We start from the raw sequence: 27,559 nt of genomic DNA, 5'->3' as shown, positions 1-27,559 counted from the left end.
CCCCCCAACCAAAATGGTTCGTTCCGCGTTGGATTCCGTTGTTCCTGACGGCGCTGAGTTGCCGCCATTACGCGCGAGGTGAGTGAGGGAGAGGTTGTTAATTAGAGAGCAGAATTGAGGAACATTTATACACTGTTTCCGTGATTAATTACGTAATTTTTTATATATTCGTATAGTTGTCTACCCCTCGTGGAAGGAAAAAGATGATATATTCAAGAAATATATTTTTTGTTTAGTGATGGCATCTTCCATTTTGTAGTTTATTTGAACTTGAAGTTGAAGAGGGCTCCTCGTTGATTAACAAAGCTGTAATTTTTTCTTGGCCATGTAAAAGGGTTCAAGCAATGAGTATATACATTAAAATAATATTTGTGCTTGACGATCTTGATATTTACACTTTGAAGTTTTTTGATGCTGATTACTGATTTAGATTTCACATGCAGTGTTAGTTGCTGGTTTAACGGGTGGAGAAAAGATCATGATTTTGGATGGGGGATGGTGGTGAACAGCTGTCTTGAAGATCCGGAGGGAATCATTTGATCAAAGAGAGTGTGGAAGGTGGTTCCACAAGAGGGAAAAGAGAGGAATAAGTGAGTGGAGGTGAGCAGTGGTTCTGGATTTAGGCAGTTTGACGAGGAGGGGGTTGTTTGTAGACCACGTGCATCCCGCAGATCCTTGGGGGAGGGGAAGGGGACAGAGCATGGACAAGGCAGAGGGTGCAAATATTAATTAATAATTTAATTCTTAATTTCCTTTTGCATCTTCAAAGAAGTGAACACTTGAAATTTTGACAAACAACGATACAAAAAAGTTAACTTGGTATTTGTTCTCTTAGTTTTTAATGAGGTAATAATCCAATGAAGGAAACGCAATGGTATCAGGTGGATAAATGAAACCCAATTGGAAGATCTTGATTATGCTGATGACCTGTATTTGGGATCAGAAATGTATGATGCTGTGAAAATAGAGACAAAAAGAGTTTATAGGAGTGCAGATGGGTTTTAAGATGAAATTGAGAAAGACAGACAAAGACAAATACTGATGACTACTGTTTTGGGTGCAGCCTGTGGCTGCTGGTTGCATAATTGCTGGAAGCGTGGCTGTGCTGCTGATGCAGTGCCCCTGTTTCCAGTAAGCTGGTATTCATTTTGCCAACCTCAGAATGTCGACAGGCTGAGTCAACGCACCTAGTGTTATTTAACGGAACGACAGGGGCTCAAACTCAAAACCTTAAGATCTCAAGCCAGCCACTTTAACCGTGAAGCCAACACCAGGCAAGGTGGACATTTCACTAAAGAAACCATGTTTTCGGCACCATAGGGGCAGATCAAGAAATATAAGGTGAATTGCCAAAAATCAACTTCGATCAGAAAGGGGAATTGCACTATTTAACTGTGCAGAGAGGATTGCTCAAGACTGAACTAGATGGAGGAACCTAATTGCGGGCTGATGTGCTGAAAAGCATGACAGGTCTTGAGTAAAGCAAGAAATAATCCAATGGATTGTTAATTTCAGCCTGGTGTTGGCTTAGCGGTTAGGGTGCAGGCTTGGGATCCCAGGATCCTGAGTTCGAATCCTGGTCGATCGCAGAATTAACGCAATGGCGGTTGACAGCCTGTCATCCTTCCGAGGTCAGCAAATTGATTACCAGCTTGCTGGGATGAATGATCCCGATGTGTACCCCGATTTAGAATAGGTACACCGTATCCCTGCACATTGTAAGAGGCGACTAAGGGTTGACCTCAGGAAGGGCATCCGGCCATAAAAACATTGCCTCAAACCATGATTGTCATGGGGCCCGCAAGGCTAACCCCTGCTCTAGCGGGGAAAAATGGTTTTAAAACGATCATTCATTCATTGTTAATTTTTCAAATGCATATGCCACTAATATTGAGATGTGAAGAATAAAATCTTATCACATAATATCTTATCACATAAAGCTTTTGGAAAGCAGGAGTTTAGACACTTACAAATGGGTAATCTAACAACAACAACAACAACATGCATTTTAAGGCCATTTTCCCTGCTAGAGCGGAGGTTAGCCTTGCGGTCCCCATGACAATCTTCTCCATTTTGCCCTATTTTCTGCATCTCTCCTTGTCAACCCCCTTGCCCGCATTTCTTCTTCCACCATCTTTAGCCAACTCTTTCTCGGTCTTCCCCGTCCTCTACTTCCTTCTACATTCATTTCCATCACTCTTCTCAACCAGTCACTTTCATCCTTCCACAACACATGACCAAACCATCTCAACCTGTTTCTCTTAACAGCATCAATCACAGACTCTATTCTCATCAGCTTTCGCAATTCATCATTTGTCTTCCTCTCTCTCAACGATACTCCACACATCCACCGAACCATTCGCATTTCCACCCTTTCCAGCCTTCGTTGCTGCTCTGCGTTCATTACCCATGTCTTGCTCCCATAAATCATAACACTTCTCACACATGCAGCATACACCTTTCCCTTCAGCTTCAATGACACTCCCCACCTCATCAGCACGCAACTCAGTTCCCGAAACTTCTTCCATGCACATCTCACTCCAGCAACCGTTGCCGAGTCGGATCCACCTCCATTCAGCATGTCTCCGAGGTAGCAAAATGTTTTCACACCTTCCAGCTTCACGCCGTCTCCAAGATACAACTCAACATTTCCTCCATCTGCAGCTCTCTCTGTTGCCACCTTACATTTGAATGTAGCTGCCACACTGGTTAATGACCCTCTCAGACCACTGCATTGTTGATGAACCCACTCAGCACACATTGTACATTGAATGGAGTTCACTCCGACACCCTTCCTGCACACAGCACAGGCCACTTCCCAGTTCTTTCCACCTCACCACATGCTTTACCACTTGCCGTCACCTTCGTCTATCCGATATTCACCTTCAGACCTTTTGTCTCCATACATTCCTTCCACTTGTTCATCTTTTCCTTCAGTCCATCCATACTTTCCGCAATCAACACCAGATCATCTGCATACAACAACTCCCACAGTAAACCCTCCTTTACGTTCTGAGCCAGCACCTCCATCACAGCTACAAATAGTAGTGGACTTAGTAACGATCGCTGATGCAGTCCCACCTTCACCTCAAACTCACCACTGTTCCCGTCCTTCATCCTTACAGCTGTGCGCGCTCTTTTGTACATTGCCATCACTACTCTGATCAACCATTCCTCCACTCCTAACTTCCTTAATGCCCATGTCAATACTTTGCGTGGAACCCTATCGAATCCTTTCTCCAGATCAACAAACCCAAGAAACAACTTCTTCCTCTTCTCCATGTACTTCTCCTGCAACTGCCTCACACTAAAGAGCGCGTCTGTCGTTCCTCTTCCTGGCATAAATCCAAATTGTATTTCGTCGATCTTCACCTTCTTCCTTATCCTCCTCTCCAACACCCTTTCCAATACCTTCATTCCATGCTCCAATAACTTTATCGCTCGGTACGAGCCACACTCCAAAGGGTCACCTTTCCCCTTGTATAGAGGGACGAGGGTACTCAGTTCCCAATCCACTGGAATGCGGCCTTCTTTCACCACCAGATTTCAGATTTCATCCCTGGTGTTGGCTTAGTGGATAGGTGCCGGCTTGGGATCCTAGAATCCTGGGTTTGAATCCCGGTCGATCGCTGAATTAACGCCAGAGGGGATGACTCAGCCTGCCATCCTTCCGAGGTCGGCAAATTGAGTACCAGCTTGCTGGGATGAATGATCATGGTGTGTACGCCGATTTAGAATAGGTACACCGTATCCCTGCACATCGTAAGAGCGTGACCAAAGGTTGGCGTCAGGAATGGCATCCGGCCATAAAAACATTGCCTCAAACAGGGAACCATGATTGTCATGGGGCCCGCAAGGCTAACCCCTGCTCTAGCGGGGAAAATGGCCTTAAAACGATCATTCATTTCACCACCAGATTGCAGATCTCTGTCATGCTCTTCACACCCCAGTTTCCCGCTGCCTTCAACATATCTCCCACAACTCCCGTCGGCCCTCCCGCTTTTCTACTATTCTTTGCTTTTATCGCTTCCTCAACTTCCTTCTCAGTTATCTTCTCTGCCGGTCGTAAAACTGGGTTACTCTCTATGTTGCCATCCCATTCATTCTCTGTATTAAACAGTATTTCCATATATCTTTTCCATCTTCCTTTAATTCCATCTGGGTCCACAAACGATTTGTCCCACTTCATTCTTCAAGCAACTCACCCCCATCACATCACACCTCTCTTTCGCCATCTGCTTTGCAATCCTGAATTACGCTCTCTGACCCTCTTCCGAATCCAAGCGTTCTCCAAACATTTTCCTACATGCCTCCTGCGCCTTTGCGACCTCTTTCTTTGCAGCCTTCTTGGCTGCCATATAACTTTCATGCTCTGCTTTTTCTGCTCCCGTACCCTTCGCCTTCTGCCACTCCTTGATCTTCTTCCTCTTCTCGTCAATCCTCTTTCCAACTTCATCATCCCACCACCATGTTTCCGAGTGCCTCGGTGGTCCTTTTGTCCATCCACATACCTCACCAACGGCTCCCAACAGACTATCTTTCATTGGCATCCAACCACTTTCAAGCTCAACCACATCATCCCCTACCCTACTCAGCCTTTCTTTTAATGCCTCCCTTTCTGTCACCTCTTTCAACCTCCACACCTTCATTCTCGGTTGGTACTTCACCCGCCGAGCTCTCCTCGCACCTTTCACCCTTATGTCGCAGACAACCAAGTGGTGCTGTGAAACAGCCTCCTCCCCCGGGATCACCTTTGTGTCCCGGAGGTGCCCCCTATCTCGCCTACGCACCATCAGGTAGTCAACGGTTGTCGTCGACCCACCTGACATGTATGTAACAAGCTTATTATCCACTTTCTGGAACTGAGTATAACAAATCAACAAACCAGCTACATCAGCAAACTCCAAAATCCTTTCACCTTCTCCATTTCTCACACCATATCCGTAACCCCCATGAACTCCCTCAAAACTGTCCATACTCCTTTCCACATGTCCATTTAGGTCTCCTCCTACCACAACAACTTCCTCATCTTTCACGTTTTCCATCAGCTTCTCTATCATACACCAGAACTTGTCCTTCTCTTCATCGCTCCGACCAACCTGCGAAGCATATCCCGAGATGACGTTCACCACGAGCTTTCCAATCATCATTTTCACCATCATCAACCTATCACTCACTCTAGTCACACTCACCACACTGTCTACAAACTCCTCAGAAAACAGGACACCAACACCATTCATGCCCTCCGGGCACCCTTGCCACACAAACTTTTATTTCTGTCCCTGCCTACCCTTCACTATTCTCACACCACTTCCCTTCCATCTCGTCTCTTGCACACAACATATGTCCACTCTTCCTCTGATCAATACTTCCACCACTTCTCCTGATCTCCCTGTCATTGTCCCTTCATTCCATGTCCCAAACCTCAGAAACCGATCTCCACTTCGGGCTGGACCCTGCCCATATGTAGTTGTAATTATCATGGTTCGCTTTTTTTTGAGGCAATGTTTTTAATGGCCAGATGCCCTTCCTGCGGCCAACCCTCTTAGTTGCCTCTCACGACACGCAGGGATACGGTGTACCTATTCTAAACCAGGGTACACACCGGGAAACGTTTAAAGCATGGAAATTCTGGGGGGGGCAGCGTCAGCAGCATGGCTGCAGGGGCCCGGTCAGCACCACACCACGTCGGTCCGGTCAGTACCACACCACACCACACCACGTCGGTCCGGTCAGTACCACACCACACCACGTCGGTCCGGTCAGTACCACACCACACCACGTCGGTCCGCTCAGTACCACACCACACCACGTCGGTCCGCTCAGTACCACACCACACCACGTCGGTCCGCTCAGTACCACACCACACCACACCACACCACACCACGTCGGTCCGGTCAGTACCACACCACACCACGTCGGTCCGGTCAGTACCACACCACACCACGTCGGTCCGGTCAGCACCACACCACGTCGGCCCGGTCAGCACCTCACCACGTCGGCCCAAAGTCACTAGCACTTGATCGCCTGGATGCTCTCTCGTAGCGTTGCATCTTCTCGGCAGATTGGTCAGGACGTCCACGTGTGTCAGCTGGCTGCAGAAACAGTGACGGGACAAAGTCCGGATGGGTTGGATTGTTCACCTTTTCCCTCAAGATGGCGGCGCCGCGGTTCCGTGAAATGGGTAATCTAACGGAGTAGCTAAAACCATGTTTTTTATTTTTTTATTTCAAAGTGAAATTTTTCTTTGCTTCAACATCTGGCAATTGCAATTTTTTGTCATGATTGTTAATGAATGATTTGCACACAAACAATTTAAGATTGTAGAGGGATGAAAATGGTAACATAAGTAAATAGAACGGCACTCAGTAGAGAGCATACCTCCGCCAGGTGAACACTTTATGCTTTGTATTTTAAGAGTACACCAGACAATCGCAATACAGAATCATATTTAATAAAAATCATCCGTCCACAACTTTTTGAGAGATCCTGCTATATATCGTTTTTTGCCCTATCTCCCAATGGTGAAGAATCGCTTTAAAAATTCTACTAGCTGGATCCGGATCTTCACCAAAATTTAATCGATTCTTCCTTGTCACACACCCAACCTCTCCACCAAGTTTCGTCCAAATCCATCCATAATTTTTTGTGAGATCCTGCTATATGTTGGTTTTAGCCCTATCACTCAATGGTGAAGAATCACTTTGAAAATTAAATAATTCTCATATCCGAATCCATATTCAGATCTTCACCAAAATTGAATAGATTCTTGTCACACACACAACCGGTCCATTAAGTTTCATCCAAATCCATCCACAACTTTTTGAGATATCCTGCTATGTATCGTTTTTGCCCTTATCTCCCAATGGTGAAGAATCACTTTAAAAATTCTAGTAGCCGGATCCGAATACGGATCTTTACCAAAATTTCATCACTTCGTCCTTGTCACATATGCTACCTCTCTGCCAACTTTCGTCCGAATCCGTATTCAACTTTTTGAAATATCTTGTTCACAAACAGACAGACAGACGGGTGAAAACATAACCTCCATCCACCTTTGGTGGCGGAGGTAACAAGTGTGCAATGAGTAACTATGATAAGGTGTCAATGGGTGGTATATCTAAGTATTATGTAGATAAATATTCCATATTATACATGTATGTAAAATCGGACGTGAAATATATAAGGGTATTGTGCACTTTATACAAGCATTAAATTTTGCAAGTGGCTACAGCATGTCTTTTGGTAAGAAAATTAGCTTTGGGTATAGGTCTATCAGAACATCACAGCTTTGTCCTATGATGGCTGTTGTAGCCATTTTCGAAAATGGCCTTTAGCTAACAACCTAATGCCTTGTATGAGGAATCTCTCGATTGCATAATACTGTTCTCGAGTGAATGTAATCAAGGTAATGTGTTGCTTATCCATATATTTGTTGCAAGTACATCTTTAGTAATGTATCATTCCCTATATAATCATTGATTGTGTGGTCGAATAACTTGAACCTCAATGAAGGTTCACAGGTACCAGTTCGGCACCAGTTCACAGGTAGGTTGAATTATTTATTAATTACGTGTACACGGAGAGAGCGGTGTTAAAACAATTGTCCTCTTCTCTAGTTTACTGTCTCGAATGAAGCTCCTTATATGCAGTAAAATAAACAGGGAAGTGATAGCATAGGGACACCACATCCATCCCTTGACATTTCAGAAAAAGCTGAAGCTAAGTTTTCAAGGTTGTGATTTTGTCCATGGGATGAATAACAGATGTTTGCTCAGTAGATTAGCAAACAAGAGATTCTAACTTCTGCAACCCTATGTGTGGTGCTGACGCCTGACAGTGCAACAATTTGAAGCACAAGCATGAAAACAAGTTTGGCATTACTTCCTTTTGTCACACTTAGCATTAGTCCAAGATGCTTTGCAGCAGTCACATGGTTTATTGAGCTCTGTACTACCTTATATGCTCATAAATTCTCCTTTCAACAAGAAACATATAACTGAACATTCTAATTTAATTATTTTTACTTTCACAGTTGCCATGGGTGTGACATTCGTGAGAATTGATGTTAATCAAATAAAGTCCCACCCTGAGGGAGAGAAAACCAGAACAACAGTTTGAAGTGTGCATACTTACTGCAGGCTGAACAGTTTGCGTTTCTCGCCCACCAATAGGCCAGACCAGCATCCAGACGTAAACAAAAATCAAATCAGCTTGTCATTGTCATCGACCCAACGCATCCATCAAGTTTTGTCATAATCCGTCCACAACCTTTTGAAATACCATTCTATGTATCGTTTTTGGCCACATCTCTCAATGGTGACCAATCACTTCATAATTAAAAAAATATCGGATCTGACCAAAGTCAAACCAATTAGTCCTTGTCACACACGCAATCTGTCCACCAGGTTTTATCTGAATCCATCCATAACCTCTTGAGATATCGTGCTATATATACTGTACATAGTTTTTGGCCCTATCACTCAATGGTGAAGAAACACTGAAATAATTATCGTGTACAGATCCGGATCTTCACTAAAATCGAATCAATTCGGCCTTGTGACACACCAACGTCTGAGATTCAACATCTGAGGTTCAGTCTGGTGTAGACAACGTCTGAGGTTCAGGAGACAAGATTGGGCTGCTATTCTATTTACAGATGAATCGAGGTTCCATCTTCACAGTAATGATGGCAGTTGTTGCATTTATTGGTGGGAAGGGGAACGTTACGCTGACACATGTGTTGTTTTGTTGTTTGGCGATGGAAGCGTGATGTTATGGGGATGCATCACTGCACATCACAGAACCCAGCTGGAGGTCATTAATATAACAATAACATGATTTTGTAGGGCGTTATACTTTTTTACTGGCCCGACATCAATGATTAGCAGCCCGACATAGCCATTAGCGGCCCGAGGGCCCGAAGGACCCAAGGGCCGCTAATGGCTATGGAGGGCTGCTAATCATTGATGAAGGGCCAATAAAAAAAGTATAAAGCCCCTACAAAATCATGTTATTACTATTATTACCACTTTTTCAAGGCAAACACACTGAGGATGTTTTACTTCGGCGTAGTATTTACGGAGGAGATCTTACGGAGGAGATCGTTGAGTTTGAGCGCTGTAACGGACGCGAAATCGCATATTTTGTTCCTTTTTTCCAGCCACGCCGAAAACCTCTTCACTCTGTAAGTTGTAGCACGAACTGTGGAGTCTGGCAGCGCACTTTTCTCCAGGTTTTGCAGCTCAGTTTCCGACAGTTCGCTGTCGTCATTGTAAACAGAGTCAGCCATTTTGATGCTGTCGTCTGTCAACGCGACGTGATATCACAGAGGTCATGACCCGGGCCGCGGGCTGTTATGAAAATCAAGCTCTCATTAGCGGCCCGCGGCCCTCAGATGATGGCATTGAGTCAAAGTGACGGACGTTATACAGTTTCACCATGCATTGAAATCGGCGATACTGGACTAGTAACGCCTTCGCAAGTGGTAATAATGGTAATTTGACAGGTATGCGGCACCATGATGAAGTTGTCTGTCCTCACGTTCCTACAGGTTCATGGACATCATATTACACTTCAACAGGATAATGCATGCCCTCATGTAACATGCATGAGTAGTCACCGACTTCGTGGCACAACAGAACATTTACACACTTCCCTAGCCAGCTGTTTCACCTGATCTATCTCCAAAATAAAAAGTGTGGGATGAAATGGAACTCCGTTTGTGCCATCTTCAAAACCAGCTGGTGACATTGGCCCAACTGTGACAGGCCTTGGTACAGATCTGGAATGATCTCAAGCCTTCTTCAACCATTTTGTGGCCTCACTGAAGCGCCATTGCCAAGCGTGTGCCCAATGCAAATGGTGGTGACGCCAGACACTGAGCTGTTAACTGATTTTTGACTGCAACCCTCTTCAAGCCTCTGGACACATTTCTTGCACACATGTTGACCTTCTCATGTCTATTTTATGTTTATCAAACACTAAATATAGATATGACCAAACAATGAGATGTTTTGTTTCATTTCTCATTTCACACCAGTGTAAATGATGCACAGGAATTTTTTCTGTCAGTGTATATACAGTAGCTCACAAATTCCGCTTTATTTCCAAGCAAAACAGAACATACCGGTAATATTTAAGTAACCATGGCTAGAGTACACTTGAGGTGGTGGAACCTCAACAGCTTGGAACATCTAGTGCACAACAGACTGAGACAAATATTGCCAGCTTAATTCAACACGTGGTCCAGATGGAGCAGATTACAAGATCATAGCCAACAATCTCATGGGTTTCAGCAAGATCAATTGCTTGCCAATAACAATACAATTGTTAAGTCTTGATGATGGCGAGGGCATTGCAGCATCACACGGCCAAATATGACTCCTGCAAACCAAAGTTTAACTTCAGTGTGCAGAGAAAAGGAAATCACTTGTAGAAGACAGTGCAGATGTTCTCAATAAGTACACACGTCAGTGTATGACAGTCACCCTCTCCAATAACGACATTTATTTTGTGGCAAATTTTATGTAGTGGAAGCATTGTGTAGGATGTTGGGATTGCAGAACCTCAACAATTGACCTTGATGACCATGTCAGGAAGAGTGCTCTCAGACTGGAGGTTAAGCCTCTGGTGGCCAAACTACGTGCTGGTGACTTGATTGCCCAGGAAGCCAAGTACCATGTCAAGTGCTTGGTCTCTGTACAATTGAGTGCGAGAAACAGTCATCTGAATATTTGAATGTTCATGCTATTAATCATGGTTATCCCCACGCTGAAAAAAAACATAGGGGCAATACCCCTGCCAGGGTGCATCAAAATACACATTTCCAGCACATTGATCTGTCTGGGTGCTAAAAGTGTTCCATTTCATGTTGTTACAACACATGCAAAATATTTTTGCAATCCGTGGTGATCTAGAGGTGCAACGGCACATCAGCTTTTACGACTGAAGGGGGTTACCAGCAGTTGTCATGTAATCCGTGTATGCCAAGGTGGGTAGCCGACGAGCCACGGTTTACTTTCAATTAGTATGTCAACTGGGGTCGTAAGACTCTTAGTGTTGATTGGTAATATCATGCTTTTTGTTGGTTGGAGTTCATATCTTTCCATTTTGCTGCAGTCATAAGCAATGTTGATTTGTATTTGCAGATCTATAGGAGACGACGAAATTAGTTCTATGTCGTCTGCACAAGTTGGAGCCAAGCACTCTATTACCTTAGTGCCTGCTGCAGGATCCAGCTCTCACAAGACGCCACCCTCGCCCTCGGGCTCCCGCACGAGCAGCCGCACCCTGGTCTTCGGTCTGGGCGCCAGCATCACCAATGAGGATGGCATCATCACTGGCGCCAAGCTGCCAAGTGGTCGCCAGATCTTGCGGTGCATGCTGTACAATTGCGACGCGCAACTGCATGCCAAGCGACCTAGTTCTATCGGAGCCTTGTCACGGTTTGAGGTGGCCAAGGTCGTCCTCGAGCAGGTGCGGCCATTTTACACCAAGGCCAACATCCCAATGGTGAGCGATCGGCGCGTGTGTGACAAGATGGTGGCACTTGTCAATGACAACAACAAGCTGCGGCGCATTCCACAGGCCAGGCGCTCCAGTGAGGCTACAGCTCGACAGGTGGACGCTATGGAGCACAGGCTGAATGCCACATTCCCGCTGTGGTCTCCAAACGCCGAGGAGCTGATCCGTGATCCGGAGGACGTCGCTTTCCTGGCCAGCATGAAGGGTGACAGAGTGGCCACATTTGGCATGTTCGCTGCCAAGCTGCAATCCAAGGTGAAGCGCCGACAGGAGCGTGAAGCTCGGGAAGCAGCCCGGCAGACACGTGCTACCAAGGAGCAGCAGGAGACGACCACGACGTCCAGCACAGCCGTGTTGGAGAGCGAAAGCGATGGCAGCAGCCAGGAGCGAGCAGCACCTGCAGAATGTGCTGCAGGCAGTTGAGTATCACTACTCTAAGCAGCCGAATCTTCGCTGCTGCAAGCGCAAGCTGGACACAGACCAGGACTAGGACTAGGACTCTAGGAGGCTCGAGAATAATAATAAATTTTTTTTTAATGTTGTTCCTAAATACAATTTCTTGTGTTTTTATTTTCAGACATGTTGTTCTCAAAAACAATTTCTTGCATTTTTATGCCAGCCTTGTCAAGTTGTCAAGGAGTTGGAGTTCAGAAAACACCCAAAAATGCAAATTTTCAAAAATTTCACATGCCGTGTTGCACCTCCAAATATCAATGAATTTTCCCAAAACCTTGCAAAAGTCATTTTTATGTGCATTAGGGTGGTTCAAAAAACATCGATTTCTCCGATTTTGATGCTCTACTGGATTATTGTTAGAAATGGTCTAAAACATTCACCCACCAAATATTTTAGCTCAATTCCATCTAGAAACTCATACACACTTCAATTGAAATATGGCGTTTTTCACCAAATTTGGCTAAATGAGAACAATCCAATAGCAACCTAGGTGGAAAAAGTACATGCACTTTAGTACAAAAAGTACATGTACTAAGCCATTTTGTGGTTCATGACTTTTTGCATGCGCATTGCGCCTGAGAGTGTGAAATCATCATGGTCGAAACATGTTTGACAATGCTTGAAACATGTTCATACATGTCTGACTCATGTTTCGACCATGAGGACTTCACAGGGGTATGTACCATCAATGACATTATTTCGGGAAAAAATATTTCTAAAGTCTTTAAGCCTCTCAACATGGACGATTTTCATTAAAATTGACCAAAATGTCAAATTTATATGTTGAGTGTGTATGAGTTTATAGATGACTCAGATGCAAAATATTTTTTGGGTGAATGATTTAGACAATTTCTAACAATAATCCAATAGAGCATCAAAATCCAGATAAAAAAGTGATTTTTTTGCATTTTTGGACCACCCTAATGTGCATTGAACGAAATGCAACCCCAGACAGTTCGATATGTTGATGTTAAAATTTTGCCTTGCATTCTGATGCACCCTAACCCCTGGCGCTCACCTGGTAGACTAAACAGTATATTGCACTGACTAATGGTATTTTAAACCAATTTCAATGGTTGCTAGAAGACAGGGCAGCATGTAGAATCATACGAACATAATCATAAGACCTTAAACAAACAAACACAAAAATACCTATACCTATTTTGGGGGGAAACTCCCCCCCCCCCCCCTCCCCTCCACCCATAGACTACCTTAGACCCCAATTATTTTTTTAAATGCCGTGAACAAACTTTGGTACATGATGGGTGATGAAGGTTGTGGTGAAGTTTCATCTAAATGGAAATTGCGTGTGTAGTTTCTGAGAAGAAAGCAAATACCTATTTTGGGGGGCAAGCCCCCTGTAGATCCCCAAAGGGTCAGATTTTTTTATAATGCCGTGAACAAACATTGGTACAGCACGGGTGGTAATGGTTGTGGTCAAGTTTCATCAAAATAGTGTGTAGTTTCAGAGAAGAAACAAGTGAATCCTCTTGGATTGCGCTGAGGTTCGGGCATGGAATTTCTAGGAGGAAGTATAATTTGTATGCAATGAAAGTACATGTAATATGGGATCGAGTAAGATTTGACATATCCACTTTTGTTATTCCCGATTCCTCATTATTTCAGAGTACATAGGCATAATGAAGAATATGACAATGACAATAAAAACTGCCACTTCATGGCGAGCAGGAACAGAACCTTGGGCCGAATCTCGCGCTTCACCAGTGCGCGTGCGCGAATTTACGTCACGTCGGCAGCGAGAAGGGGTTCCCCAACACGAACCAATCAGGAACTGCCACGTCACACTTATATGATCTCAGAATTCCTGTGACAGGAATTCGCGTTACACTGGCTGGAAGTCATTCGCTAGAGGCGCTTCCTCAGCGCTAATAAAATACCTATTTTGGGGGGGGGTCAAACCTGGATCCAATTTGACCCCAGTAAACCCCCTTAGACCCCAATTTTTTTTTTTTATGCCATGAACAAACTTTAGTCACAACACAACAAATATCATTTGTGCCAAGTTTGGTCACAATACCTTCAGCGGTTTCAGAGAAGAAGTTGCAAGTGTTTACGGACGGAAGGACGGATGACGTGCCATCGCATAAGCTCCCCAGAACTTCATTCCAGGTGAGCTAGAAATGGGGGATATAGTAATCGGGTCCGTTTGTCTGTTCGTCTGTCACACAATCTCCGAAACGGTTATACAGAAATTCACCAAACTTGGTAGTTATGATCACCACATGGCAAGAAGCTGTGAGAGCAGTATCTCCAGGGGGCTTTGAGGTAGGCTCAGAAAGCAAAATAAATGCAATTATGGATGCATTTTAAAACCTTTTAATGAAACTATATATATATATAGATAGATATATATATATATATATATATATATATATATATATATATGTATATATATATATATATATATATATATATATATATATATATATATATATATATACATACATACATACATACATACATACAGGGTGATTGAAAAGTAACTCCCTATTTTAAAATATTTAGAAATTATTTATTTATTGTAATATTTTTCTCAAATTTTTAGTGTTTGTTCCTTCATGTATGAGAATTTAATCTGTGTTGGTTTTTTTTCAGATTATTTTTTGTTTGAAATTTGGAAGCCCTACACACATGGCTGGACGTCTTACCCTGCAGGAGCGTGCCCAGCTAGCGGCACGTTACGAAGTTTGGAAATCCGTTGTTCAAGTGCAAAGATGGTGGAGGACCATTAAAGGAGCACATGCTCAAGTTGAGGCAAAGACGATCAAGAATTGTCATGCAAAACTCATGGCTACAGGATCTGTATCTGATACTCGAAGAAGCGGTCGCCCTTCCAAGTCCAGTGACCCGGAGACAGTGCAAGCAGTTCAAGAAATGTTTACACATAGCCCAAGATATTCAATTCGACAAGCAGCAAGGGAAAGTGGGCTCTCCTTTCACACAGTACGAACTGTGCTCAGAAAGGAGCTTAAATGGCATGCTTGGAAGCCGCACTACTGTCAAGCACTCTCTGCTGAACACTGCGACATTCGCATGGAGTTTGGGGAGGTGATGCTGGCTTGGTATGAAGATTGGTCTGATCTCTTTAAAAATATCCTCTGGTCTGATGATATAGGCCACTATGAGCCTCCATACATATATATATATACACACAGAGACATGACAGAAGTAAATAGAAACCTTAAATTTATTCATTTCATCTGTATAATGCAGTTTTACTCAGTGATTTGTACTAATGTTCGACTATTTCTTTGCAGAAACGAGTTGTACGACAATTACCTATGCCTCACACCCAGGGAGCACAAAAACTTTCCGATTTTCGAAGAGGACGAATTGTTGGCCAATCGGAATGTGGAGTCAGATAGCTCAGAACTTTAGCATTCCCCTTTCTACTGTCAATTGGGTGATTGTGCAATTCACCCGCGAAAGAAAGTAATCCACATCTTGCCGTTCTGGTCGACTTCGGCCCTCAGAAAGGTGTCTTTGAGCTTTAAAGCGGTCCATTGAGAAAACTCCCCGTTGCAAAGCAGCAGATGTTGCAGAGAAGGTCCAAGTTAGCTCAATAACTGCCGTGTGAGGTACCTTCATCAACTGGGCTACTATGGGAGAGCAGCTAGGAGAAAACCTCCTCTTAGACCAGCCAACATTCAAAGGAGAAAGAAGTGGGCTGACGAGATGGCCAACAGACCTTTGGAGTTTTGGCAGTGTCATTTTTTCAGTTGAATCCTAATTTGCTCAATTTTCTGACAGTGGACGCGTATGGGTCTGGGCCGGTATAGGCTGGCAAGTACCATCTTAACTTAAGCGGACCGAACAAGTGGAATTCAATATGCTACTTATCTCATGGAACTCACTTAAATCGGCCCCTAAATTTAAGACACCTCCGAGGCAGTCTTAACTTTGGGGTGGGTGGTTACTAGATTGAATATTCTGTCATTTGGTTCAGTTCGCTCAAAGGATATGGCAGCTCTGATGTTAGCAGTGCAGTTTGATATAGACCGAAGGCGGGCAATGCATCGCGAACGTGTTTTTCGTGACAGAGTTCACCCATTGGAAATTTACAATGACCTTCAGCTTTTTCAAAGGTATCGTTTGGATCGACAGACAATACTGGATCTAGCTGATATTATTTGCATTGACCTCGAACCAAGGACATTTCATAACCACGCTCTTCCAACTGAACTGAAACTACTCGCAGCCTTACGTTTTTATGCGACCGGATCATTCCAACAGGTGACAGGAGATACAGTTCATATATCTCAACCAAGCTTATGCCGTATCATTTAACAGGTAAACAATGCACTGCTTCCATTGATGGGGAGAGCTGTCAAATTTCCATCCCTGGCAAATATACAGGATATAGTTGCAGATTTTTACGATATTGCTAATTTCCCAGGAGTGATGGGTGTCATTGATGGAACTCACGTATGGATCCTGGGTCCAACACAACACGAATGGCGATATGTGAATAGGAAAAATTACATTGGATCGGAAGGTAGTAATGGATGCACAATGCCATTTCATTAACATTGTGGCAAAATGGCCAGGCAGTACCCATGATTCTGTGATATTGAGAGAAAGTGCATTGGCACAAAGAATGGAAACAAGAATGGGTGAAGAAGTTCTTCTTGGAGATAGTGGATATCCTGTGCGACCATGGTTAATGACACCGTTTTTGAACCCAACCACTGCAATGCAGCGACGATACAACCGAGCTCACAAACGAACACGTTTGGGTGAACGAGAAATTGGACAGTGGAAGAGGCGTTTCCACTGTCTTCACGGTCAACTTCGATACTCACCACAGAAGGCCTGCAAAATTATTGCAACTTGTGCCATTCTCCACAATATTGCAATAAATAGAGGATTACCTGATTTTGAAGAGGAACCCATCGAGTTACAACCACAACCAGATGATGACGATGAAGAGAATGTGGTTGTATTGCCGGACAGACGCATTGGGATGGAAGTTCGGAATCAAATAGTCAACAACCATTTTGGATAAACAGTGAGTATTATAGGTTGCACGAAATGAATAGAACACAAACTATATAGGTCCTTTATAGATTTTATTCTCTTATACTGATATATTCTGATCACTGCAAGTTCATCAATTTGTGTGGCGTACAGCCACATGCTGAATCACTTGGATAGTTGTCGGACATGTTTTGCCTTTGGTTAAGCTTTTGCCTTTTTATTTTCAGCACGTCGATTTCAATTGCTAACTTTTCCTTCTCCATGGTTAGCTTTTCAATTTCAAGTTTCGCCCTTTGCTTCTCTGAGCACAAGAGTTATTTTTGCATTTCGATAAGTCCATTATTTTCATCTAACTTTTGCTTCTTGGTTTTCTCAGCAGAGACGACCGCAGGGGGGCATGGATTTGGTAATGTTGAATTCGGGTGACTTCCGGACGACTTGGTAAAATTGGACACTGCTACTGATGGGGGTGGGGATGGACCACGGACTTCACTATAAATTTCATTCATCGGAATGGGATCGATGTTCAAGGAAGTTTCATTTGTTGTGCAGGATGAACTGTAAGGAAAGACAATTATATGTGAGAGAGATGTTTGAAGCATTGCTTACATTTAGATATGATAACAACGCACTGAACATTAATTATGCAATGTGATTCGGTTGTGCCTACCTTGAACTTGATGAAGTAGATTTCTCCTTCGCCTTTTCTCCCATTAGTTCACTATCGACTCCTCCTTCTATGCCATGTATGGTGGGGTCATCCTCGCCCAAAATGGCGGCAATCTTCTGTGACAACGGCGAAGGTTCCTTGGGTGTGGGCCCACCACCTATAATAGAAATGTCATTTTAAAAGTTGACATGCCTTGTCATCATTTTTATAATAATTTTCAATTGTAAATTTAAAAATGTACTGTTTCCATATAGGCATTGAGTTCAAATTTGAATCGGTAAAGGCATACATACATATGTAAAAAGACTGAAATTACCTATCTTTGATAATTCCTTCTTGTATTGCCGATATTCCTCCTTCATTATACTGCACAGGTTTTGCCACTTTTTTGCACCTCTGCCAATGTCCTTGCCACTGCATTACGACTATTCAGGGCCGTCAATATTCTCTCCCAAGCCGTGTTTTTTTTGGGACGAAACGGTTGGCCCAAATTTATGGAGAATCACCGACATTTCTCTCTCATACATATCCACAAGTCGGAGTTTCTCAATCTCAGAGAAATTCAGTTTTCTCTTCCTCTTTCCATGTTGAGTGTGAGAAGACGGCTCTTCATACACGGCATTTATAGCAATTCAACAATGACCTTGCCTTGGAACTCAGTAATAACTGTCGTTGGTCTGTCGCGAAACCACAGAAAATGAACATAGACGGCAATGAAATGTGACATCGAGCCTTGGAAACCACTTGAGACAATCTTCATAACTTTATGCGGGGCACTCAGCTAAACAAGGTACTTAAGAGTGTTTATGAATTTCAAGATAACCCCACTCAGCAAAGTGGGGTACTTAGCAGTTAAGTAGTCATAAATTAAGAAGTTATATGAATACCGGCCCTGGAGACTTCCCAGTCAAGAGTTTTCTTTGAACCGATTGCAGCCAACTGGCAAACACGGTGGTTTTTTAGTGATGGTGTGGGGAGCAATCTGGAGCGCTGGTCTGTCAGAGCTTGTAGAGTGTGTTGGCAACATCAACTCTATGATATACATCTCTGTCCTTGAGGATAAACTTCTTCTTCACTGGTCAGATGGTCAAAAACAACACTGTTAATTAGTCAAAAACAACACTGTTAATTAGTCTAGGACCTGGCTAAGACATGTATGCACATAATTTAGGAGAGGATAACTCAACTGTTATAGGCTAATATGACCCCAAGGAACAACCTGGGATGTGTGCCAAAATCTCTGTCCGGGGCGAAAAGCCCGAAAATACAGCCATCTTTAACACGATTTCCTGCTAATATCAGGCATATTCATGATATACAAAGGCCACTATGAGCCTCCATACATTTTATGATTTTGAGCTCCCTGATTGGCTGATAGTTTCAGTCTATAATTATACAACAGTGAGGTTTGTCAGTGTGAGTCATGTAAAATGGTAAGTTTTCACATCTTATTTCAATTTTAATGAGCAAACTATTTCGATTTTTAATGCCTAAATAGTAGTTTTAGAGGTGATCAATCAATATAAATGAATCTAATTTCACATATGGAATTTTATAAGCAGATGAGAAACCTATGTTTTTCTAGTTTCCTTGTCCACTGACGCCTGGAGGCCTAGTATTATGAGTGGTGGTGTGCTACACTGCCTAGCCTACTACTATGGGTTACTCTGCCTAGCCAGGGCCTAGGCCTAGTAAGCCCTACTTAGCACTACTGTAGGCCTAGTAGAGTGTAGTAGTATTATTAATTACTACTGCAACTAGCTAGGCCCAGCTTGAATAACCTAGGCCTAGAGGGGCCAGGCCCCTAGGCTACGTATTAGTATGGGCTAGGCGAGCCTGGGCCTAGGCTAGCCCTATAGACTTTCCCTGCGTGTGTCAGGCCTGGCTAGGCCTATTTAAGAAGTTTGATTATATAGTTCTACAAATGGATGTATACAATTAGAGTGACATGTTCTAATTAAAGTACACGAATAATTGTGAATCGTATATTGTGAATAACTTCAAATTAAATGGAATATAACAATAAAGTGCCATACCACTGACTGAAAACAGAAAATAGGCTTAAAGTATGGAAGCCTTCACAGGCCTCTTTTTTCATTGTATGAACATCAGAGGGGAAGTAGAGTATTTACTCAACCAATGTTGACGGGTAAGGATTGCTAGTTAATATAATCATTGAATTATAAACTAACAAGGTTGCTTTTGATTTATTCATAGTACCAGTGCTACAAGATCCGGAGAGAGTGAGAAAGTGAGAGAACGACTTATCCATCCAGTGTCACAGAGATAATATCTCACTGAAGTACAGCGAAATGGAAAGACAAGCTTTAATTTATTTACCTACCACTTATATCTGTGGCTTCTAGGGGTTAGAAAAGTAGAAAGGTGCCACGCCACGTTAAAGGGAGGATGCAGTTAATGGAGACGCATTTTGCAGTTTGTGCGTTACAGTTCACCCAGTACAGTACAGTTGTGGTTCCACCTCTACTGCGGATTAGAGACCAAAGGGGGTTATTTTGTTTGAGGTGGAAAAAATTTGATGGGAGAGTGAACTTTAGTCTTAGCTTTGCCTAGCAATCTAAAATAGTAGTATAATTGTATTGGTGATAGTGATAGCCCATGCCGATCGAGAATTTGAAACATGTTTCTTTTATTTTCAGGATGAGGTACCTCTCACTGCTCCTTGTGCTACACCTAAGCCAATCAAACCGATCAATCTCGAGGAATGCATCCTATGCCAGAAGAAGAAGCGATCTGAGTACCTCTCTAGTGGTGAAATCTGCAGGTGTTATATTGTTTCGCTTGCCAAACAAACAGAGAGTAATGACACTCGAGCTGCTAGGGTTCTTCGACTGACAGTGCAAGAGCAGGGTATCATAAAATACCACACCTCATCTTGCTACAGAAGTTTTCAAAGGTATATGGCCAAGACTGGCAGCATAACCCAACCATTAGAACAATCAGAACCATCTCAGCAGGGGCCTATTAATGATACATCTGAGCGACACAGCAAGAAATTTAAGTCCAGTGTACCTACAAATGTCTGTATAATTTTTGGTACAGATCGCAAGACAGTTAAACAGAAGAAAATACACACATTGTGCAGAATCTGTGAAAAGCCGATGGCCCAAAAACTACTAAATGTGGCCATGTTGTTCAAGGACCATGTGTACACTGAAACAGCAGCAATGTGTGAGCCAGCTGATGTTTTTGCGGCTGAGATCCGATATCACGACCATTGTTGTAAAGGCTATTTCAATAAATATCACGCTAAAATTGAGGAAGTACTGAGAATCCTCGAAATGGAGGATTCGGTAACAGCCGGAGACGAGTCCCTCAAGGCTAGATTTGTAGCCCTTGGGCTTGATTTTAGTAGGTCAGCACACAGTCTGACTTCCATCAGAGACAGGCTAAATGAAGGTTCAGCTGTAAAAGTGTTAAACAGAACTGTAAAGCAGCTGATAATCGAGCTGTATGGAGACGCCGTCTGCTTTACATACCCAGGTAACAAACGAATATCCCAGATGGTACTTTGTACCACCAGTTCTCCAGAGGCCTTGGTGGAGTCCCTGATAATTTCACCTGTCCAACAGATTGCAACTGAGCTGGTGCAGGAGTTGAAAGAATACAGGTTTGGACTGATGTCGAAGGAGAACTCTCACCTCACCACGACTTCAACCCAAGTACTGCAACTAAGATAGTTGGGATGGTGCAAGACATAGAGGATTATCTCCTGAAGGTAAGCAGTCCTCTACAAGACCAGGTAGCACTAAAGAATGTTCTCACTGGAGAAATTGTGACCAACGTAATCGTAGACAAGTTGTTGTGCTGTATCAAGGAGGGCAGCGCTGCTTGTGCTAAATTTATCGTTGATCGACTCAGAAATAGGTCGATATCGATACACTCAACTATTAGCAAAATCTAGTTTACATCCCCAAAGACCACCTTAAATTTGGCTCTCAAAGCAGACATCACAGATGAGACAATCAAAGCTCTCATGTTTGTTGAGTATGGGCGTCACCGGGGGTTCACTGTTGAGGAGCTACTCCAGCATGAGATCACCAACTCTGCGTTTTTCTTGGTTGACAAAGATGGTTACTTGAGGGAGAGTGCCAAATCACAACTTGGGACTGAGCTGCTGAAGTTGTGCCCACTAATAGATAAAAAAGGGCCAGAAACCTCCCCACAAACCCACGCCATAGTTATCGACTTCATGGCTTTGGTGAGAAAAGTCCCCTTAAAGAAGCTTGATCCACCCGTCAAGACATTCCATGACTTTGCTATTGCCTTGACATCTATGGTCACCAAAGCAGGGCACAACTGTGATGAGATCCACATCGTTTTCGATGCTTACAGAGAGGACAGCATCAAGAATGGAGAGAGGGGGAGAAGAGGAAAGTCAAAATAAATGGTTGTACTTGATGTGATATCACCGAACCAAAATGTTCCAGTGGTATTAGAGAACTTTTGGTCGTCTTCCATCACCAAAACTGCTTTCCAGGCATTCTATGTTGGGTGGCTCACCACCAATTGCCAAGGCACCAAACCGCTATACCTTGGTATATCACCACAGTCATGGATGGTGTCAGCTGGGTGTGCTTCTCCATTCCTTCGGCTCAACTGCACACACGAGGAAGTTGATGACAGGATGATGTTCCATGTGCAGGACATTCTAAGTCACCGGTCAGGACCTACATCCTTGACGCTGTCATCAGGTGACACAGATGTCTTTGTGTGCCTGTTATACCACATCACAGTCAATTGGAGAGATCTTGGCCTCCAAGAGCTGTGGCTCGTCCGCAACTCAGGAGTGAAAAGATCAATATTATCACTCCATGATATCTGCATAGCACTGGGAGACGAGTTCACAGTGTCTCCCAGCACTCCATGCGCTGACTGGGTGCGATACAACCTGCAAGATATCAACTAAACTTGCAACCCTGAACGCTGTCCGCAAACCAGGAAATTCCTCTGATCCTGAATTTCGACTGTCCACAGATAACAGAAAGCACAATACAGATGGCGGAGACATTCTTGGTCAAGTGTCTCAAACCATCAACAGACCTGGAGATATTTGACGACCTGCGTGCCGCTGCATTTGATAGCAATGCCCTCAAGATGGACTTTGGGAGAACCGCTTGCACCTCAACTAATGCAAGGAAACATATCCATGGAGGCTATCACCAACAGCAACTGTGGGTCCAAGCCCCATTTAGAGACGCCACCTTGATCATGAATGCCGAGTCTTATGGTTTTGTAAGAAGGGGCAGTTTATTAGTCCCTGAGATTGTGATCTCAAAACCCAAAGGCCTGCCAGATCCCTGCACGTGTGGAAAGTGTGCTTGTAAGAATGGGTGTCCCTGCAGGGTAGCTGGGATCAAGTGTTGCAAGTCCTGCAAAAATGCAAGGGAGGTGATTGTTGTAAAAACCCTATCACTGAATGAACACTGCCCATCATCCTCATATCTGGACTTTGTTGTGTTACTCATGTTGCTGTTCCCGACCCTGATTTACGTGACACATAAACAGTACTATTGTGGTGTTAAAAGTTGTATTGTTGGCTGTTGGGCAATTTCTCTGCTGATCTTTGGAACATTAAGCTCTCTAGATACTGCTGCCTACTAAAGTAATGTTTTGATTTTTATTTTTCATTTTAAGTTAACATTCCATTGATAATAACCCTGGTGTTGGGCTAGCGGCTAGGGTGCCAGCTTAGGATCCTAGGATCCTGGGTTCGAATCCCGGTCGATCGCTGAATTAATGCCAGGGGGGTTGACTCAGCCTGTCATCCTTCCGAGGTCGGCAAATTGAGTACCAGTTCACTGGTAATTCCCTGTTTGTCGTAAAAAGGCGACAAAAAGGGTTGGCGGCAGGAAGGGCATCTGGCCGTAAAACATTGCTTCAAAAAGAGGACCAAAAAACAACAACAACCACGGTCCCCAAAAAAGGCCAACCCCTGCTTGCGGGGGAAAAATGGCCTCTAAAGGTGTTTTTTATTTATTTATTTATTCCATTGATAATAGTATGATTGAAAATACAATTTCTTTATATTAATCAAATGCTCGCTTTCTTTAATATTATATGGCAATTCCAGTATGTAGGTAGTTGTATGGTAATAAGTTGACCAAACGCTTTTTAGTCATTTTCTCGTAGAAAACCAAATTGGAAATTTTTTACACTTCTATATGACCCCCTAAACATGGCCATTCTGAACATTTTAAGCACCTCAGAAAATCTGTAGCTCCAACGGTTTAGAAGATACAGCTATGTCGGAAGTAGCACTTCCTATGAAAAAGGGCGTGGTCATTTTTAAAAGGGCGTGGTCATTTTCAGGCTTTTCGCCCGGATAGAGATTTTGGCACACATCCCAGGTTGTTCCTTGGGGTCATATTAGCCTATAACAGTTGAGTTATCCTCTCCTAAATTATGTGCATACATATCTTAGCCAGGTCCTCGACTAAATGGAAGATGGAGCTCCATCCCACACTGCAAAAATGACCAAAGAATGGCAAGAAAGAAATGGGATCAAGCGACTTCCATGGCCAAGTCAGTCTCCTGACATGAATCCCATTGAACACCTCTGGGCCATATTGGATCGAGCTGTGTGGAAAAAGTTCAGGAAACCAACATCACGGGCAGAATTGCTAAATCTTTTGCGTGAAGCCTGGGCAGAAATCCCACAAGAGAAAATTTCAAAACTCGTTGGTTCTATGCCTGAAAGAGTAAAAGCGTTGAAATCTGCAAATGGCAAATCTACAAAATACTAGTGAATATGTATTAAAATGGATCAAATGTACTTCAAATGTTCAATAAATAAATTTCTTTTAAAATCTTGGTGTCTGTTTACTTCTATCATGTCTGTGTATATACAACTTTGAATGTATAGGGTGCTTCAAAAAAATGTTAACACTTCTGAGAATGACTGAAATGGCAACAAGATTGACTTTGGAGCAAAGAAGAAAGGTTGCTGCATGGATGGATGTCTTTCAGTCACCCACGGTGGTTCGCAACAAATACAGAGAGCATTTCAACTGCGATCTACCTTCGAGATTGACCATTTATCGCGTTTTCAACAAGTTCGTCAAAACCAGCTCAGTTGCTGATAATTACAAAGGGAACAGCGGTCGACCACGAACAGGCCGATCCCCTGTAACAATAGCTGTTGGCATTGAGAGAATCCTTGTCACCACAGGTTGGTGGCATTCAGCGACGAGGCAACCTTTCACATAAGCGGACGCGTGAACAAACACAACTGTGTCTTCTGGGGTACTGAGAATCCTCGTGTTATGCGTGAGCATGAAAAAGACAGTCCCGAGGTGAATGTCTGGTGTGCAGTCACTGGAACAGGAGTGGTAGTGTCGTATTTCTTTGAAAACACCACAATAAACGGTGGTGACTTCGTGCACATGATGGAGAATTACGCAGCGGACAACCTGCCACTACAAATCCGGCTTACCGGATACCTTCAGTTGGATGGTGCTCAACCCCACGTTGCTTCGAATGTTCGCGCTCATCTTAACAGAAAATTTGAGCGAAGATGGATTGGCAGAGGAGGGCCTGTGAAATGGCCAGCACGTTCACCAGATCTCATGCCTTGTGATTTCTGGTTGTGGGGTATGTTAAAGGAACGTGTTTATGCTACCAAGCCACGTGGTGTGTGAGACCTCCGACAGAAAATTGAAAATGTGATTGCAACAATACCACAAGAAATGTGCCTCCGGGCTCTGGAGACCACCTGGAGAAAATTCCAGGCATGTGTTGCTAATGATGGTGAACAAGTGGAGACTCTTTGACTTTTTGAAGCTATTGACATACATTTGTTATCATGTTACAGTGTATTATCCGTTATTTTCCATTAATAACAATAGTCCCATATAAGTGGAAACATTTTTCGAAGCCCCCTGTATCCTTGATAGGTAGTAGGTTGTAGACAGAAACCGCCCATGGTGGTGCTACTGTCCTGACATAGGAGCGTTAAAGTGGTGCCCTGAACCATCTTACACTCTCCATGTCAGGATTGCTCGTCTTACTTTCTGTCTCAAACTACAACTACCGGGCTAGCTTTAATCTTTCTCGCAAACAAACATGATACACTTTTCATCATACACTTCTCTGCTCTTTTATTTAATTAAGGCCTGTCCTTGATGAGGGCTATACAGTCCGTGCCTGGAGCCTCCAACATAGTGTTTCGGTTTTGCCATAAAGGCAAACCCCCGATAGTTAATTGCATGCCAACATGTAGCCTGCAGTAGTTAGTTATTTCTTATTGAATGTGAGGATTAGCCCCTTTCCATTGTGTAATAATCGAGACCAATATGCTTTGATTTAGGCAGGATTTCAAACCTTCGTGTGGTTGAAGGAAGACATTTTGAAGTAAGGGAGGGCGTGGCCCAAAGCGAAGCCCACGTGACCAATGAGGGGTCGGGGACACGTCACCAGCAAGCGACCAATGGGTTGTGAAACCTCCCCGAATGAAAGAGGGAAGGAGGACTGAAACCTTCATAGGGGTAGGAGGGATTGAAAACCAACACATGACCAACCTCAGCCAATGGGCTGTGGAACATTCTGGAAGCTTTTCAGGTCTGATAAAACCCCCCGCCCATCGCATTTCCACCCTCTTGCTTTGTGCTTCGCCGACCGTCTTGCTCTTGCTTTTTGCTTCGCCGACGCCCTTCATCAGCTTTGACTTCGCGGATACCCTTTGTCTATCTGATCTGACCTGCAAGTGTTGAACCATCGCTCTTCGCCGATCCCTCGCTCTGATCTGGCTGACCTGCAAGTGTTGGCCCCTCCCGCGACTCATATTGAAGCTCGTCTGCCTGCGTTGAAGCTCGTCTGACCTGTGTGTACTGTCTTCGAGGCGGCGGTTCGTCCTTCGGACCTTACCTCTTCCAGGCTGCACGTCCGGATCGAGGATCGAGCTTTACGCTGCACACACCAAGCGGCCACCCTCGAGTCAATCCCAGCACGTACATCGGTACGAGAATAACCAGTGTGTCATGCCCTGTGTGTGAGTGTGTGAAGGCGCCTGTGGGGTTTATTTATAGGTAAGGAATTAATAAGTAGTACATGGGCTTATGTATATTTGTGGACCGTTTTGCTAGATTCTTGGCAACTAGGCTTAAATCACTCTAAATAGCATATAAAATAAAAAAATTGCTGTTGCCAAATTTTCACGACATCTTCATGGCGGCCATCTTGGATTTCAAGATGGCCACCATTTCGGACCTATTTTGCCTTATATCTCACGTATTAATCAAGGTATCAGCACAAGAATAGTGTCCTTACCCACATTTTCGGGGTCAAGGAAGACAATGGTAATACTCAAATTTCAGCTGGATGGCCAACATCTTTATAATTTCAAGATGGCCACCATTTTTTAATCTAGTTTTGCCCAAACTCCAGGTCAAAGCCATACTTTAAAAGGTTTTCATGTATATCAGGTTTAAATATAAATGTCCTGGTATTGAATCTATTTACTTTTACTCACAGGTACTTACATTTTTAGATAATGGTTAGGATTGGATTGGGAGGGGGTGGATAGGAGGTGGGGGGACAGGGGAGTTCTTCTGCCAGATCCACACCCAAATATTATCTAAAGAATCAAGCTACCGTACATCTAGTTTTAGTCAAATATTATTCCTGAAACTGTGTTGGATGACTTTTTAACAATCTTTATTCTTTTCAGATGTGCAGCAGACGACCTTGAGAAGTTGCATTCTTGGATAACTGTGGAGGAAGAACGACTGCCGGCATCATGGCCACGCCAGAGGAACCTGCTGCTAAAAAGAAGCCCATTGACTTCAGTCTTTGTTTGCTATGCCAAGGGAAGAAATACATAAAAAGGAAAGTGCTTGAGCCTTTAAGCACACCACAGGCAGATACATATGAGACATTTTTGCGAAATCT

The 27,559-nt window shown here is 43.6% G+C and overlaps 1 protein-coding gene across 1 annotated transcript; it reads left to right on the top strand.

Moving 5' to 3' along the window:
- Nucleotides 1-56: 56 nt before the first annotated feature.
- LOC137430034 (uncharacterized) lies at nucleotides 57-24,484 on the top strand. The gene is made up of 5 exons (XM_068120509.2): nucleotides 57-78; nucleotides 11,151-11,944; nucleotides 14,599-15,065; nucleotides 15,261-17,011; nucleotides 17,698-24,484. The coding sequence occupies exons 2-3, from the start codon at nucleotides 11,179-11,181 to the stop codon at nucleotides 14,733-14,735; spliced, it is 903 nt and encodes a 300-aa protein (XP_067976610.1). The 5' UTR covers nucleotides 57-78; nucleotides 11,151-11,178; the 3' UTR covers nucleotides 14,736-15,065; nucleotides 15,261-17,011; nucleotides 17,698-24,484.
- Nucleotides 24,485-27,559: the final 3,075 nt, after the last annotated feature.

The sequence above is a fragment of the Myxine glutinosa genome, chromosome 6 (assembly GCF_964187855.1).
Source record: "Myxine glutinosa chromosome 6, kmMyxGlut1.1, whole genome shotgun sequence".
Taxonomy (NCBI): Eukaryota; Metazoa; Chordata; class Myxini; order Myxiniformes; family Myxinidae; genus Myxine; species Myxine glutinosa.
The sequence above is the reverse complement of the archived record's forward strand: the minus strand, read 5'-3'. Positions and strand labels throughout refer to the sequence as shown.

Excerpts from the sequence above, each read along its gene's own strand:
- LOC137430034 (XM_068120509.2), top strand. The coding sequence starts at position 11,179 with ATGTCGTCTGCACAAGTTGGAGCCAAGCACTCTATTACCTTAGTGCCT. Across the intron at positions 11,945-14,598 it reads TGCAGAATGTGCTGCAGGCA|ATTATTTTTTGTTTGAAATT; the intron begins GTTGAGTATCAC and ends GTTTTTTTTCAG.